Raw genomic sequence first — 14,389 nt, forward strand, 5'->3', positions numbered from 1 at the left:
CTCTTCCATCATTCATCTTCTCTACCTAGAGTTGTCTTTTCAAAATCTGGGTCTGATTAAGGCACTGTGCTGCCTGACAACCGTCAGCGCCCCCACCAGCCCAGCCCACCGTTCAGGATGGCCCTCAGTCCAGGCTTACCCTCCTTTGCCTACGCCCTTGCTGGCCACTTGTCCTCTTATCGCCGTCACTGTACCCTTCGCTCTGCCCTGCCAGACCTCCGTCTTTCTTCTCTTTTTTTAAAATATATTTTATTGATTTTTTACAGAGAGGAAGGGAGAGGGATAGAGAGTTAGAAACATTGATGAGAGAGAAACATCGATCAGCCACCTCCTGCACATCTCCTACTGGGGATGTGCCCGCAACCCAGGTATGTGCCCCTGACCGGAATCGAACCTAGGACCTTTCAGTCCGCAGGCCGACGTTCTGTCCCCTGAGCCAAACCGGTTTTGGCAACCTCAGTCTTTCTGACAGCCGTGCGTTTGCACATGCTGCTGCTCCCTGTGGCAGAAGCATCCATCCTGCCCCCGTACGCTGGTTGAGTTGCAGCTTACAAAGCTCGTTCTTTAGCTGTATTATAGGCAGCACCTTATTTTTACCGCATTATAAAGCCTATCAACCTGTTGTAATTATGTGTGTCTCTCTTTCCGTTTGACTTTGGGATCCTCAAAGGCAGGACAGTGATCTGTTCATAGTTGCGTGCGGGTACCTGACATCGTTTCTGGCATCTAGCGATACAGACTACATTTACAGTGACTGTTTAAGTGGATGGCATCTGCAGTTTTGCTCTTCATTTCTGAAGGATTTTATCTCAGTGAAGAAGTGGGTAATAGCTTTTCTATACTATTGTTTTGCTGTAGTCTCAATATGACTAATTAAAAAGGCAAAGTTGAAAGTTGAATTGACCCCAAAAGGGGAAGAAAAACAGATATACAATTGGAGTACATCTGTGCCAGGGTTTTTATCTTGCATTCTGGTGGATTCTGGTCACTTTTCAACTTAACACGACATACCTGTGTCAGGACCTAAGGACCTTAGTGGAGGAGAACTGCATTCCTAGAAAGTCCCTGCAGAGGTGAATAGTGGGTTTCCCTGGGTTTGAGTGATGGTCTGGATTTACTCAGCTGGGAGGCCATGTAGTCTAGTCCCCAGTGGCTAAATCTCTTCTTTTCTCCACAGGGAAACAACTGGAAGGCATCTGGTAAGTTGGGTGGGATCCTTACGTTGACTGGTTTACGAAAGAAAGCTGAACCTGTGCACTTCAGGTTCCAGTCTGTGGTTCCAGCTTAAATCCCAGCTCTGCGTCATAAATCTTCAAGTTGTAATGCGGTGGTTCTCAGCCAGGGATTCTTTTGTCCCCTCCCCCCCGGGACATTGGGCAGTGTCCGGAGACATTTTGGGTGGGTGGGTGGAGGCCAGGGATGCTGCTGTCACATCCTATAGTGCACAGGACAGCCCACAACAAAGAATTACTCAGCCACAACTGGCAGTGGTGCTGAGATTGGAAACCCTGCCCTAAAGAAAGGCAGAGAGATGTCCTGCCGCCCCTCACCAAGGTTTCTAACTACAGAAGTCTGAAGCCCCCACAAGTCTGTCTTAAATCACACCTACTTTGATCTCTCACTGCTGGACCCATCCCTGTCAGACAACAAGACGGTGGCTGAGCTCTCAGCTCCACTCATGAGGAAGCCATAGGTCAGTATTCAGTCTTGACTCCTAGACCCTCCTGACATTGGATTGATAGAATGGCCCTTTGCTTTGTTTGACTCAGACCAAATAATATGAACCTCTTCACCTGAAATAGGTCCACCCTTCACACCATCGGGTCCTTCCAGCAGCATGGTCCAGGTGCACTGCTCCTGTTAGTTTAAAAAGTCCGGCAACACACCTTGGTCTGCAGTCTTTATTTCAGTAATAGATTTGTTAATACCAAGGTGAATTTCTAGGTACTCCCCTCTGCTTACATGGTTCTCAGCTGGGGTCAATTCCGAGACATTTGGTAATGTCTGGAGACATGTTTGGTTGTCACAACTGAGGGGAGGGGATGCTGCTGGCATCCAGTGGGTGGAGGCCAGGATGCTGCTACACATCCTGCACCACACAGGCCAGCCCCCAGTCAAGAGCTGTCCAGCCCCAAATGTCAATAGTGCCAGAGTTGGGAAACCTCACCTGTGGTGTTTGTCTTGCCTTTGGTTGGTTTTGTTAGGCTGTTGACCACAGTCCTATCCGTGGGCAGAAATGGTTCTCAGTGCAGTGTGGTGAGTGCTTTTCCTCAGATGGTTTTAAGTTTTCTGGCTTATTCTGTCTCCTCTCTGCGTTGCAGGCACACCTCCATAGTTGTACACAAGGATGAGTTCTTCTTTGGCAGCGGTGGGATCTCCAGCTGTCCCCCGGTGAGTGACCCTCCCCAGCCCTGTCCTGCAGTCTCAGGTTCCTGGGGATTCCCAGAGACCAGGAAGTCGGCTGCTCCTCTCTGTGTTCTCGTCCTGGCCCAGTGCATGTAGGGCTGTGGTATTGCTCCTCGCCACTGCCTGAAGGCTCAGCTCAAGAGAACCCTCCCCAGGCCCTCCAGCCAGTTGCTGTGCTCTCTGCTCCCATGGCACTTTGGGTCCCTCTGTGTCACACTGAGCATGTTAGGGTGAAAGGAGCTGTTCCTGGGGTTCCACGGGAACCATGTAAGCTCTTGGGGAGCCGAGACTGTGCCTCACTTTCCTATCCCGTGACCAGCTCCGTGCCGGCTCACAGCATGAACTCAGCCAGTGTGAAGCCGAATCCGCGGGCTCTGAGAGGTAAAGTGAGCGGCCCAAAGTGACATGGCCAGTATGTGGCAGCAGTACTTAAACAGGCCTGTGACTCTAAAGCCATGCCGTTTTCCAAAAAAATTCTGTCTGAACTAGCCACGGTTGTCCCAGGAGGTGCTCAAACCACATAGCCCTTCATTTTGATACTCATAAATGGGAAGTCATTCTTGGTTTCTTCTCACTGGCCCCTCACCTATAACAAATCCTTCCTTAAGCCCAGTCAATTCTACCTTGTAAATGTGTCTTGAATCAGCCTTGCTCTCCTCACCTATCCCCTTTTCTCCAGGGCTTTCACCTAATCCAGGCCACACTCATATCCAGCCTGGACCACAGCAATGCATCTACTCTTCTCCATCAGTCAGTTCTCCCCACGGGAAGCAAAGTGACCTTTTCCAAATGAAAATCTGATTGTGGCATCCCCCTGCTTAAGTCAGAACTCTACCCATTATTCTTGGAATAAAAACCAGAAAGCTCGCCCTGGCTGGTTTGGCTCAGTGGATAGAGCGTCGGCCTGCGGACTGAGGGGTCCAGATTCGATTCCAGCCAAGGGCACGTGCCTGGGTTGCGGGCTCAATCCCCAGTGGGGGGCATGCAGGAGGCAGCCAATCAATGATTCTCTCTCATCATTGATGTTTCTCTCTCCCCCTTTCCTTCCCTCTCTAAAATCAATAAAATATATATATTTTTAAAAAACCCAGAAAGCTCGGCATGACCTCCAGGGCCCTAACTGGTCTCAGGCTGCCTCTCGGGGTGCCCTCTTTTCAAGTCATGCCCTTGCCCAACCCCTCTCCGTACTCCTGGAACACACCTTCAAACCTCTCCACTGCCTTCAGCCCACTGCCCAATTTCTCACCTTGTTATGCTTCTCCATCCTTCAGATTTGAGCTCAGTGTCCCTGACCCTCAAATCTTCCTGACCCTTCAGACTGGGATGGTCCCCTGCCATATGTACTGACGGCATTCTGTAATTTTCCAGCAAGACCCTTATTGCAACTCATAATAATACATTGGTTTATGGGATTTTTTGTCTGCCTTCCCCACTCGGCTATAAACTCCCTGAGGGCAAGAAACTCATCTCTTTTGTTACATCATACCCCAGTGCCTAGCATAAGGCCCGTCACATAGTGAGTTCTCAATACATATTTGTTATATGAGTGAATAATGGGGGAGGGGGAGTCCAATAGTGACCTTTTAGTTTCTTATAACTCTGAGGTCATTTTTCTCTGGCTACCATGATTATCCTGCTCACCGTGCCCTCTCCAGTGCCTGGAACAATGTCAGGCACATAGTAGGTGCTCTCTAGCTATTGTGTAAATTCATGGTCTTGCCGAAACCGGTTTGGCTCAGTGGATAGAGCGTCGGCCTGCAGACTAAAAGGTCCCAGGTTCGATTCCGGACAAGGGCATGTACCTTGGTTGTGGGCACATCCCCAGTGGGAGATGTGCGGGAGGCAGCTGATCGATGTTTCTCTCTCATCGATGTTTCTGACTATCTCTCTCCCTTCCTCTCTGTAAAAAATCAATAAAATATATTTTTTTTAAAAAATTCATGGTCTTTGGAGGGAGCTTTGCTTTGGAGCGCGCTACCTTTTTCCCAGCTCATTCCCAGCGCTGTCCCTCCCTCGCCCCGCAGTGATCCTGTTGCTTCCCCGTGGCTGGTTTTCCCACTGGGCCTCAGTCTTGCCCTTGGTCTACTGTGGCGGTCTGTTAGCCCATGGCTGAGGGTTTTCTGTAGGCCTTTGACGGGCCATTAACTCCCTTGCCTGGGGAACCCTATTAGCATCATTGGATTATCCTCACTGATCATAAAAGAACTGAATTTGGAAATATTTGCCAGCCTGCCAGATTGCTCACAGTCCTTCACATTTTCCCTGTGTTCAAGGGACATCAAGTGTGTCACTAGAAACCCTGGCTGCTTACCTTTTGGACATGGGTATAGAAAGGTGGCCTGTCACGTGGGAGCCATTTCTAATTGTCCTGTTCTGCCCTCATGGTCGGGTAGTTTGGGGACGAAGGGAGATTCAGATTCTGGGTTCCTGTGTTTTTATCAGCTGAAGGAGTGGACAGCATCAGGAGTCTGACCTGCATGAGACTCGGCTTCCCGGGCCCCCACCAGAAACTAGAAGCCCAATTTCTTAGCCGTCTTTCTAGCACTGGCAATGGCAAGTCTCCAGGAAGCTCTAAGCCATTGGAGCCCCCGTGCACATAGGAAGTAACATTCTTCATCTGCCCTAGGTGCTCTGAGAGTTAAAGTTGTCAGAACAGAGCAGTTGTGGTCGTCCGTGGAAAGGCACATTAAAAAGTTCAATGGAAATGGTAACTTAATGACTCTCTTTGGGTTGGCTCTTTTAGGGAGGGACATTGCTTGGGCCCCCAGACTCTGTGGTTGATGTGGGGAGCACAGAAGTCACAGAAGAGATCTTTCTGGAGTACCTGTCCTCCCTGGGGGAGTCTCAGTTCCGGTGAGTGGAGACAGGGCGGTGGTTAGTGTGTCTGTCTCCCCACTAGATTATCACCCCCAGAGGGCAGCCACCAGTCCCATCCCCAGAGTCCTCAGCACCGGGCCTGGCCCAGCATTTGCTGAATAGACATGCAGAGGAGGCAGAAGAGCGCAGCGTCGCTCCAAGGCTGCGTTCCGCCCAGCAGGCCTTCTGCTGGGACATGGAGGAAGGACGGGCTAGTGATTCTTCCTGATTAAAATCAGCTGCTGCTATTCAGCAACTCCTGTCCTCGGCTTACACTGGCCAAGTGTTTTGTGCTGAAAATCAAAACCGAGGTTTGTAGAGGGGTTGGGATAGAATACACACTCGAGCAGATTTTCTCTTAAAGAAGCTTTTGTCGATTCAATAACTGTTAAACTCCAACCCTAGAGCTCTGCTTTTGTGAAAGTAAAGATTGTCCTGAAATTACTCATCCTTCCCTTCAAAATCTGTTTCCAATGGTCCAGGGAGGCAAACCAAGCAGCCCTCAAATTCAGCTCTGCTCCCCCTTCCGTTACCTGGTTGAGCATTTCATACACTCGCTTGCTGGCTGCTCGCTCATGCCTGTGCTCCTTTCTCACAATGTGCAGAGGTGAGGCCTATAACCTCTTTGAACACAACTGTAACACCTTCAGCAATGAAGTGGCACAGTTCCTGACCGGGAGGAAGATCCCTTCCTACATCACTGACCTTCCCTCTGAAGTTCTCTCCACGTAAGTGCCCTCTGCCTCTGCCCTGCCTTGTAAGTCCCCATTCCCGGCCAGTGCCACTCCTCCGCCCAGGTCTGCCCTCTCCTGGTCTCGACAGAATCTTCCCAAGCCTGGTGGGCCCTGTCATGATGGCAGCCACCATTTTCTCTACTCACCGGTGCACCCTTGTATTACCTTCACCCAACTTGGAGTTGGGCCATCTACCCTGGTCTGAGTGCAATCGCAGAACTTAGAAACCCACTAGTACAGAATCTGGCATCTGTCTTTCCCATTGCACACGAAGCATGGCCCTCCCCAGAAGTGCCCGCTTATAATGCAGTTCTAGATGGAGAAGCAGAGAGTAGGTCAGAGAATTCCGAGGGCGGCTTGTTGTTAGTCTTTCTTCCTCTGCACCATGAGCTCTTTGACGCCCTCAAAGACAACTTCCTACTTGCCTCGTACCTTATGGGCCATCACCCAGGCACTGTCCCTAAAAGGACACACACCCACCCAAAGCCATCACACCCCTCCATTCCTTTGCTATTGACAGGCAGCTCTGCCCACTCCAGGGCCATGTCCATTTGTTGACTGACTCAGTTTCTCCTGAACTGGGCCCTGTCCGACAGGGATCCCAGCAGGTTGAGCAGGCGCGGCAAGGGGACTCTTTTCACACTTGGGTAGGAACCCCTCCGGAGAAACTGCATCGGACACAAGGCTGCTCTGTCCCAGCCCTGGCCCCGCCTTCCTTGGCGGGTGTGTCAATCACGCCGCCTTACTAAGATCTAGGTTATGGGGCCCTGAGCAAGCTTTAGTAGCTGGAATGTTCTTGCTGTTATTGTTTGATGGGTGGAGACTGAACTAAGGTTACTATTTTTCAGTTTCATCTGTTTCTGTTTGGAATACTTCATTCCCTTTGAATTTGGGGACAGTTTTCCAAAATGGTAGCATCCACTGAAGGAAAACAGCCCCAGTCACTGAGATGTGTTGTGGACAACCTGTGTTAAGGTTGAGTAATCCTGGGCAGTCTCTGACATCTGGTGTTTGCCGTTCCAGCCAAGCTCCTCTGAGAACAAATGGGGAGCCCTTTACAAAGTGGCATTAACACCTGGCAACCTGCATTTGTTGCGTTTCCTGACTCTTCCTGTGTCCCTAGCAGAATCTCCTGACTTTACCTTTTTCATGTCTTTTTTTCCTCCTCGGCTTCCTCATTAAACTTTATTTTATCTTCTTGTACCATGAAAATTAAAGATACAAGTACAGAAAGTACAAGAAGCTCTAGTTCCCCGTATGTGGCCAGCCTGTTCAAGCCATAGAACTAACCAGGACCTAGAGGCAAAGGTAGTGAGATGGTAGCATCTACTGGGGAGGGAACCCCAGGTGTCAAAATGCAGAGCAGGCTGGTTAGAGACCCCTCCCATGAAAAGCCAGGCGGGAGGCAGGTGGGAAGAAGAGATAAGATAAGAGTGTCCTTCCCATGTGGTGGTGACGCTGCACCTGTGGGGAGCTGGGCGTGCTGGCGGTCCATGAACCCACCTGAGCTCCTGTGTCTGCTTTCTCCGCAGCCCCTTCGGACAGGCCCTGCGGCCCCTCCTGGACTCCATCCAGATCCAGCCTCCTGGAGGGAGCACCATGGGCCGACCCAACGGTCAGAGCTAACAGGACTGCAGGGGCCCGCCCTGCCTCCCAGGGCTTTCCTTTTTAAACAGAACAAACCCGACCAGATTTCTATTTTATAATTTTACATCAGAGCTAACAACCAGGGGACAGCTTTTTAAATTTCCCAGGGAAGGAGATCATCAGGCTGCATGTAGGACAATGCTGCTAAGAACAGAACAAAACGCCATCCCTTTGAAAGTATTATACTAATTTATTAAGGCTGTCTTGTCTGTGCGTTCACTTGACGCTGCTTCCTAAGCGTCCTCCACGCTCGAGGAAAGGAGGGGGTTTGTTTAAGCAGGAAGAACAGTTTGGGGGAGCCCAACCTAGAACCTCTTTCCAGAAAACACCCATGCTCTACCCAGGTTGCCACCTCCTGTGGGGATCCAGGTGAGTTTTACAACAGCCATGACCTGGAGGCAGTTCCTCACTAGTGTTAAACGAACCAAAGGAGTTGGTGCACGTGGAGCCAGTTTCAGGATGACTCACCCAACCCAAGTGAACTCTGGCCACAGCTGTGTCACCTTCCCTCCTCGACCCCAAGCAGGCCATGGGGCCCGAGCTGGAGCCGCCAAAAGCCTCGGGATCGAGGGAGAGCGACAGGAAGTGTCAGGCAGAGAAAACGGGATAAAGCCATTCCTCCTTCCTCCCTAGACTGATGGCCAGTCCTCAGACATCGATTTTGGGGAACCTGCCTTCCTCAGCATAGCTGACCTGTTGTAATTAACGAGTGTCCGGCTGGAGCGGCAGAGACCCAGGCCCCCTGTCTGCAAGTCACATGTAATAACCTTATTACAGTCACCTCCCCACCCAGACCAATGTGCAGTATTCAGCTGGGACCAAGGGGAATGATTCCCGGCTCCTGGAAATGTAGAAAGAATAATAATGCAGAGTCAAGGTGGCAAGGCATTTAGAGTTGTTTCTGATGGGAATTTGGGCATTATCCTAAATGTGTTGTGAAGACACGTTGTTTCCATCGTCATTTTGACTTTAAGGAAGCATGGTAGGGGGTGCATGGCCATTTTCCTTATGAGCTGCTGCTGAGACATAGGCAGGGAACAATCTGGAAGCTTCTTATCCAGAGAGGCTTTCAGATTCCCTTTCTTCACTGCGCCTCCCCTTAAGTTAGCTTTTGGGGAAGTGCGGGTGGAGGGAGGACTCGGCTGCCAGGTACCTGAGGCCCAGCTGCGGCATTGTCCCTCTGGCCCCTCCTGCTGCGACTTCTTAGACTTGAATTATGTTGTCTTTCCTGGGGTCTGGCCTGCAGCAGGTGCCTTTTTTCCCAAAAAGCTGCTGCTTCCTCTGGCCCCTCCTGTCTGTGCCATCCGCAGAGCAGCTGGCATCAGGGTCTCAGCTCAAGGAAAAGATGTTAGTCTGCCTTAGTGTTTGCCTGTGACCTAGCCAGCTGTGATCTCAAGTGACATTTTGGAACTTTTACGATGGGAGGCCAAACGAATGAGTGTTTAATTCTTCTCAAGACCCACTGATTGGCCAGAATGCGTGGCAGTGATCCACTAGAGCAGAGACTGGCAGGGGCCCTTACTTAATGTTCACCGACTGGAGAATGGACCACGGGGCATGGCTTTCTCCCAGGAAGGCAGCACGTTGGCTCCTTCCCGCCTGGTGTCTCCTTTCCCAGCTGCCTGGCCCAGCCCTCCCTCCCTACCAGGCTCTTCCTCCAAACTCTCCACACAGAGCTCCAGCCAGAGGGTGCTGGGCATCACAGCTCCTCTTCTCTCTCCTCCCCATCTCCAGGCGCAACTGGTTTCTCCTCCCACAGTCACCTCCAGACCCAGGGCTATACTGAAAAATGGCTCCCCTAAGAGACTTTGAGTCACTTGGTCCATTGAAAGTCCCCTTCATGCCCAGCAGCCATTTGTGCCAATGCCTGTGCCCTAGGGAGAGACGGAGCGATCAGTAAGCCATCATCTCAGAGCCCTGCAGGAAAGCAAGCTCTCCCTCCCCGACCCAAGTCCTCCCGGCGTTCACCTCGGAAGCCCAGGCTCAGACTCGGACCCCCTCACGTTCTCTGTCTCCCAGCACGTCAGGAGCGTGTCCACTGTGCCCAGCTCGCTCCACACGGACGTGCAGGGGTGACCAGAGTGACAGTGAGCCACGTGTGTGATGGTGGTGCACAGTGGACACCTGCATAGCAGTCTGCTGGTTTAAAGGGACGGAAGAAGGTGGGATGAGACCGGCACCCCTCCCAGAAATAAAGCTTGTACCTTTGAGATTCTTTTTTGCCCTTGAAGTCAAACTAATAACTGTGTTTAGTACGGAGGTGTTTGCTGGTTTTCTTTGATGTTTTTTCTAATGCAATAAACTCGCTCTGCCTGCTGCGTTTGTGTCAGGTGTGACGGTCCGGGTGAGCGTCCAACATGAAGCCCTGGCTTTTCTGTCTCCCTCTGAGCTTGACTTTGCTGACTCTGGATGTGCCGCCTTTGCTTGGTTGTAAGTCTTACAGACAAGAAGTGAAAGTAGGAACGAGTGTATGACTTTCACCACTGATATACAAAGATGGGGGAAGAACCCCGCTGAAAAGAGCCAGATAAGGTTACACTGCAGTGAGAGAGATGGGCACCAGGTGGCGCTGTGCACCCCACAACTGCCCACAGCCAAACTCGGCTGACCTGGATACCGCAGGTCACAAGACTGCCCTGCTCCCCACACACCTCTACCCTTTCGTGGCCTCCAACGAGTCCACGGGGCAACGCATTTATCAAGGTGCTTCTCAAATTTATCCTCGGACCTCTCCAATCCCACACCTTCCTGCAAGAGCAGTTCCTATCACTGCAGGCGGTTTCTACCTCTGCCCTTAATTTACCATTTGCTGGACCTGAATTCTCCCCTCCCCACCTATCCTCAGAGCAGCCCCTCACCAGATGCTAAAGGCCCAGCTTTAGCACTTCTCTGCAAAGCCTTTGCCCCCTCCACGCACCGCTGCCCCTTTCCTCCTGCAGGTGCCTCCCAAACTCTCCTGCTGGCTGTGGTCATCTGAGTGCTCAGCGCCCAGCACATGCCTGGCAGAGCGCTGTCATCACGGAGTGAGTCAGCCTCCATAGGCCCACACTGAGGGGGTGGGGCAGGTCATATAAAACCCTGGACCTGGATTCAGACACACGGATTGAACCTCTGCCTCAGATACCTTGATCAGGCCTTCCTTTCGCTGGGCCTCAGTTCATTCTGTAGAATGAAAACTGCATCAAATAGTCTCTAAGGCCCCTCCTTGTGGGACTCCTCTCTCCATCCCTGGCATGAGAGGTGAGGAGTGACTTGCCCAAGGTCTCAGTCCTGGGGCTCAGGTCTAAGCCACAGAAATCACTAACCCAGGTGTCAGGAGACTGCTGTCCTTGCGTCCCACCCCCAGGCGGGGCAGTGCTGGGGCCCAGCCATCTATGTCCCCACTGGCTTTGGCTGAAGGAGCCCCAAGGGGGCCTGTGCCAACCCAGCAACAGCCTCCACCCCCTCCACAAAACACCTATAAACGTGCGCACTGCAGCTGGTTTAAATGTAACACCCTTGTTTATTGTGAAAACAAAAGCTCTGCAGGCATTTTGGAAAATGAAGAAAAAACAGCTAACACCCACAGTCTCACCAACCACCCACTGCTCCAAACCAAGATGGAATTAAAACCAGCAATAGCTCTACCCTGCTCCTCTTTAAGCACATCTCCCCTGCACCCAGAGAGGCTGCAGTGGTGGTCCCATTTATAGACAAAGACCAGGACCAGAGTGTGGGAGGGACCTCCCCAAGGTCGCCTGGGGAGAGGCAGCCCCAGGAGCTGTCGGTCTGACTGTACCCTCACTGCACCTGGGCTGCCCCCTGGGGTTGGGACTGCCCACCTTCAGGTCGCACTCCAGACAGGGAAGAGGGGCAACAACCCTGTATTCATTCGGCAACATGTTGACACTTGGCCTTCCGCCAAGGGGCTCGGGAAAAGCCTGGGCTTTGGGGGAATGGAACTGAATGCGAGTCCTGACGGTTCTGTGTGACCCGGGAAAGCAACTTCAACTCTGGTGTCAGTACCTAGGTCTGAAAATTGAGTGTCAGGACTGTCACCTCAGAGGATTCTGGCAAAAGAAAATGAAATGCCCAACGGATGAGCTATACTGCCCAAAGCAAACGCGGGAGTCACTAACCTGCAAACCTCAGCCAACTGTATGGCCCAGAAGAGCCTCGTCTTCCTCCGTGAGCAGGATCCTGCCAGGATGGGGTCTCAGGCCCCCTGCCTTCAGGCCTGGCTTCCTTTGGTGCTCTGGAAACCCTTCTGGCCCGGCCTCCCAGTCCCAGCTCCCCCAGTCCTGCTCCCCGCTTTCCCTAGGGCCTCCTCAGGGCCCCATCTGAACACCAGTTGCCAGGGAAAAGCCTCCCTCTTAAAGGGATATACTGGTGGCCATAAGGCCACCCGATCTGGTCTTCCTGGGTCTGCATCTCAGGGCAGTTCACTCCCCCCCTCTGGGTTTCAGTATCCTCATCACTGAAATGAGTTGTGAGAATTCAGGGGGAGATTGTGAAAGGGATTTGTAAGGAAACTGGTTCACTACAGGTCTAAGGCGTAGGTGTGCTATTCTTGGGAGTTTACCTTTGTCTTTGAAAAGGCAGAGTTAATCCACAGGAGGCAAACACTTGTCCTGCCCGATGGGCCCCATTCTACAGTTTCTGGATTCCAGCACCAGGGGTGGAGCCCTGGCATCTGCATTTAACAAATTCCTTAGGAATTCCTTTATTTTTTTAAATATATTTTTATTGATTTCAGAGAGGGGAGAGGGAGAGACAGAAACATCAATGATGAGAGAGAATCATTGGTCAGCTGCCTTCTGCACACCCCACACTGGGGATCGAGCCTGCAGCCCAGGCATGTGTCCTAACCGGGAATCTGACCATCACATCCTGGTTCATAGGTCAACACTCAACCACTGAGCCAGGCCGGCCGGGTGGAATGCTTTTTCTTTTTAATTTATTTATTTTTAGAGAAACATAGATTTGTTGTTCCATTTATTTCTGCATTCATTGTTGATTATTTTTTTAATAATATTTTTAATGGAATTTAAAGAGAGGAAGGGAGCGGGAGAGAGAAATAGAAACATCAATGAGAGAGAGACAACAGGCTGCCTCCTGCACTCCCCCGAACATGAAACCTCTCAGTGCATGGGACAATGCTCAACCAACTGAGCCACACTGGCCAGGGCATAAATGTTCTCTTAGAGTTTGAGCCTTGGCTTGAATTCTTTCCTAGCCAGAACTCAAGTACAGAGGTTACCAAACCTTGGTCCAGTCTGACCCCACTGGTGTAACTTAACCTGGTGCTTTTTGCCACCACTAATAATCTTACAGATCAGCGGTTCTCAACCCTTTCATGGGGGTCGCCTAAGACCATCGGAAAACATATATAATTACATATTGTTTTTGTAATTAATCACTATGCTTTAATTATGTTCACTTTGTAACAATGAAATTGGGGGTCACCACAACATGAGGAACTGTATTAACGGGTTGCGGCGTTAGGAAGGTTGAGAACCATTGTTATAGATGAACCATGCTTAATTTATCCAATCCCCAATTTTTTTCTTTTCTTATTTTCTAAAAGTTGAATTGCTGGCTCGAAGGGTCTGCACAATTTAAGACTTTTGACAGGCAATGTCCATTTAATCAGTAACAGTATCCAACACATCTATACAAGTTCTCCTTTGGAATGGGCCTGCTGTGTGCCTGCTACTTTGTGGGCGCTTCTATTTCTTTTTTTTCTCTTTCTTAATATATTTTATTGATTTTTTACAGAGAGGAAGGGAGAGAGATAGAGAGTTAGAAACATCGATGAGAGAGAAACATCGATCAGCTGCCTCCTGCACATCTCCCACTGGGGATGTGCCCGCAACCCAGGTACATGCCCTTGACCGGAATCGAACCTGGGACCTTTCAGTCCGCAGGCCGATGCTCTATCCACTGAGCCAAACCGGTTTCGGCCGCTTCTATTTCTTTTCATGTGCAAAGCAACCCTACAAAGTAGGTGGTGTTCTTCCCATTCTGCAGATGGGGACACAAAGCTTCAGAGAAGTGAAATGACTTGTCCAAAGTCACATAGTGGTGGACCTGGGAAGACAACCTAGAACCGACTTCAGAGTCAATGTGATGATCAAATGGTTATGAATAAAGATCCGGGAAGGCTTTTTTGAAGGAGGTGGACCTTGAGCTGAGCCTTATGAGGTGGACAGAAGGACAGCAGGAGGAGTAAGGCAGGGGAAAGAAAGCAGCTGGCAAAGTCTATAGCTAGAGCAAAGGCCATGAGGAGATTTCTTCAAGCTCAAGATTTTTAGGGCAAAGGCATTATCAGGGAGGGGCGAGTTATGGAATGATTGATGGCAGACGAGGAAAGTCGGGACAGTCCAGCCCTCGCCCAGCCTGGCCCTGCACTGCGGGTTCGAGGCCCCGCCCCTGTCCAGCCTTCCACCGCCTGATGCAATCTGAACCATCCCATCACTGTCCAACCTGGGCCCAGCCCCTCTCTTCCGGGCTCTCTTCCTCTCTCATACCCTGCGGGGCCCTGGCCCCGCCTCCGTACGGGTCGGTACAACGCGGCCCTTACTGCGGGGCTGTGCTCCGCCCTATTCCACGCCCCTTATCTGTCTGGCCCAATCAGAATCATCCTTACAAGTTCGCTCAGGCCCGCCCCTCCCCGCGGAGACCACGCCCCTTCTGCAGTGACTCACCAGTCCTGCCGGAGGGCCCCGCTCTCCAAGGTCTGCTCCTCTCGGCCCCGCCCCCCGGCG

General features: G+C 51.2%; 1 protein-coding gene and 1 long non-coding RNA gene across 2 annotated transcripts in view; both read left to right on the forward strand.

Moving 5' to 3' along the window:
* Positions 1-9,961, forward strand: part of DESI1 (desumoylating isopeptidase 1) — a 21,176-nt gene extending 11,215 nt beyond the window's left edge. Inside the window, exons 2-6 of the mRNA XM_015571913.1 lie at positions 1,144-1,199; positions 2,322-2,391; positions 5,150-5,259; positions 5,868-5,990; positions 7,529-9,961. Of these exons, the coding sequence (XP_015427399.1) occupies positions 1,144-1,199; positions 2,322-2,391; positions 5,150-5,259; positions 5,868-5,990; positions 7,529-7,622 (453 nt within the window). The 3' untranslated portion in view covers positions 7,623-9,961. The remainder of the gene's footprint in view (positions 1-1,143; positions 1,200-2,321; positions 2,392-5,149; positions 5,260-5,867; positions 5,991-7,528) is intronic.
* On the forward strand, positions 2,401-3,273 carry LOC107185024. The gene is made up of 2 exons (XR_001515932.1): positions 2,401-2,787; positions 3,086-3,273. It is a non-coding gene; the product is annotated as an uncharacterized LOC107185024 (long non-coding RNA).
* Positions 9,962-14,389: the final 4,428 nt, after the last annotated feature.

This window comes from Myotis davidii, unplaced genomic scaffold (genome assembly GCF_000327345.1).
Source record: "Myotis davidii unplaced genomic scaffold, ASM32734v1 scaffold428, whole genome shotgun sequence".
Lineage (NCBI taxonomy): Eukaryota > Metazoa > Chordata > Mammalia > Chiroptera > Vespertilionidae > Myotis > Myotis davidii.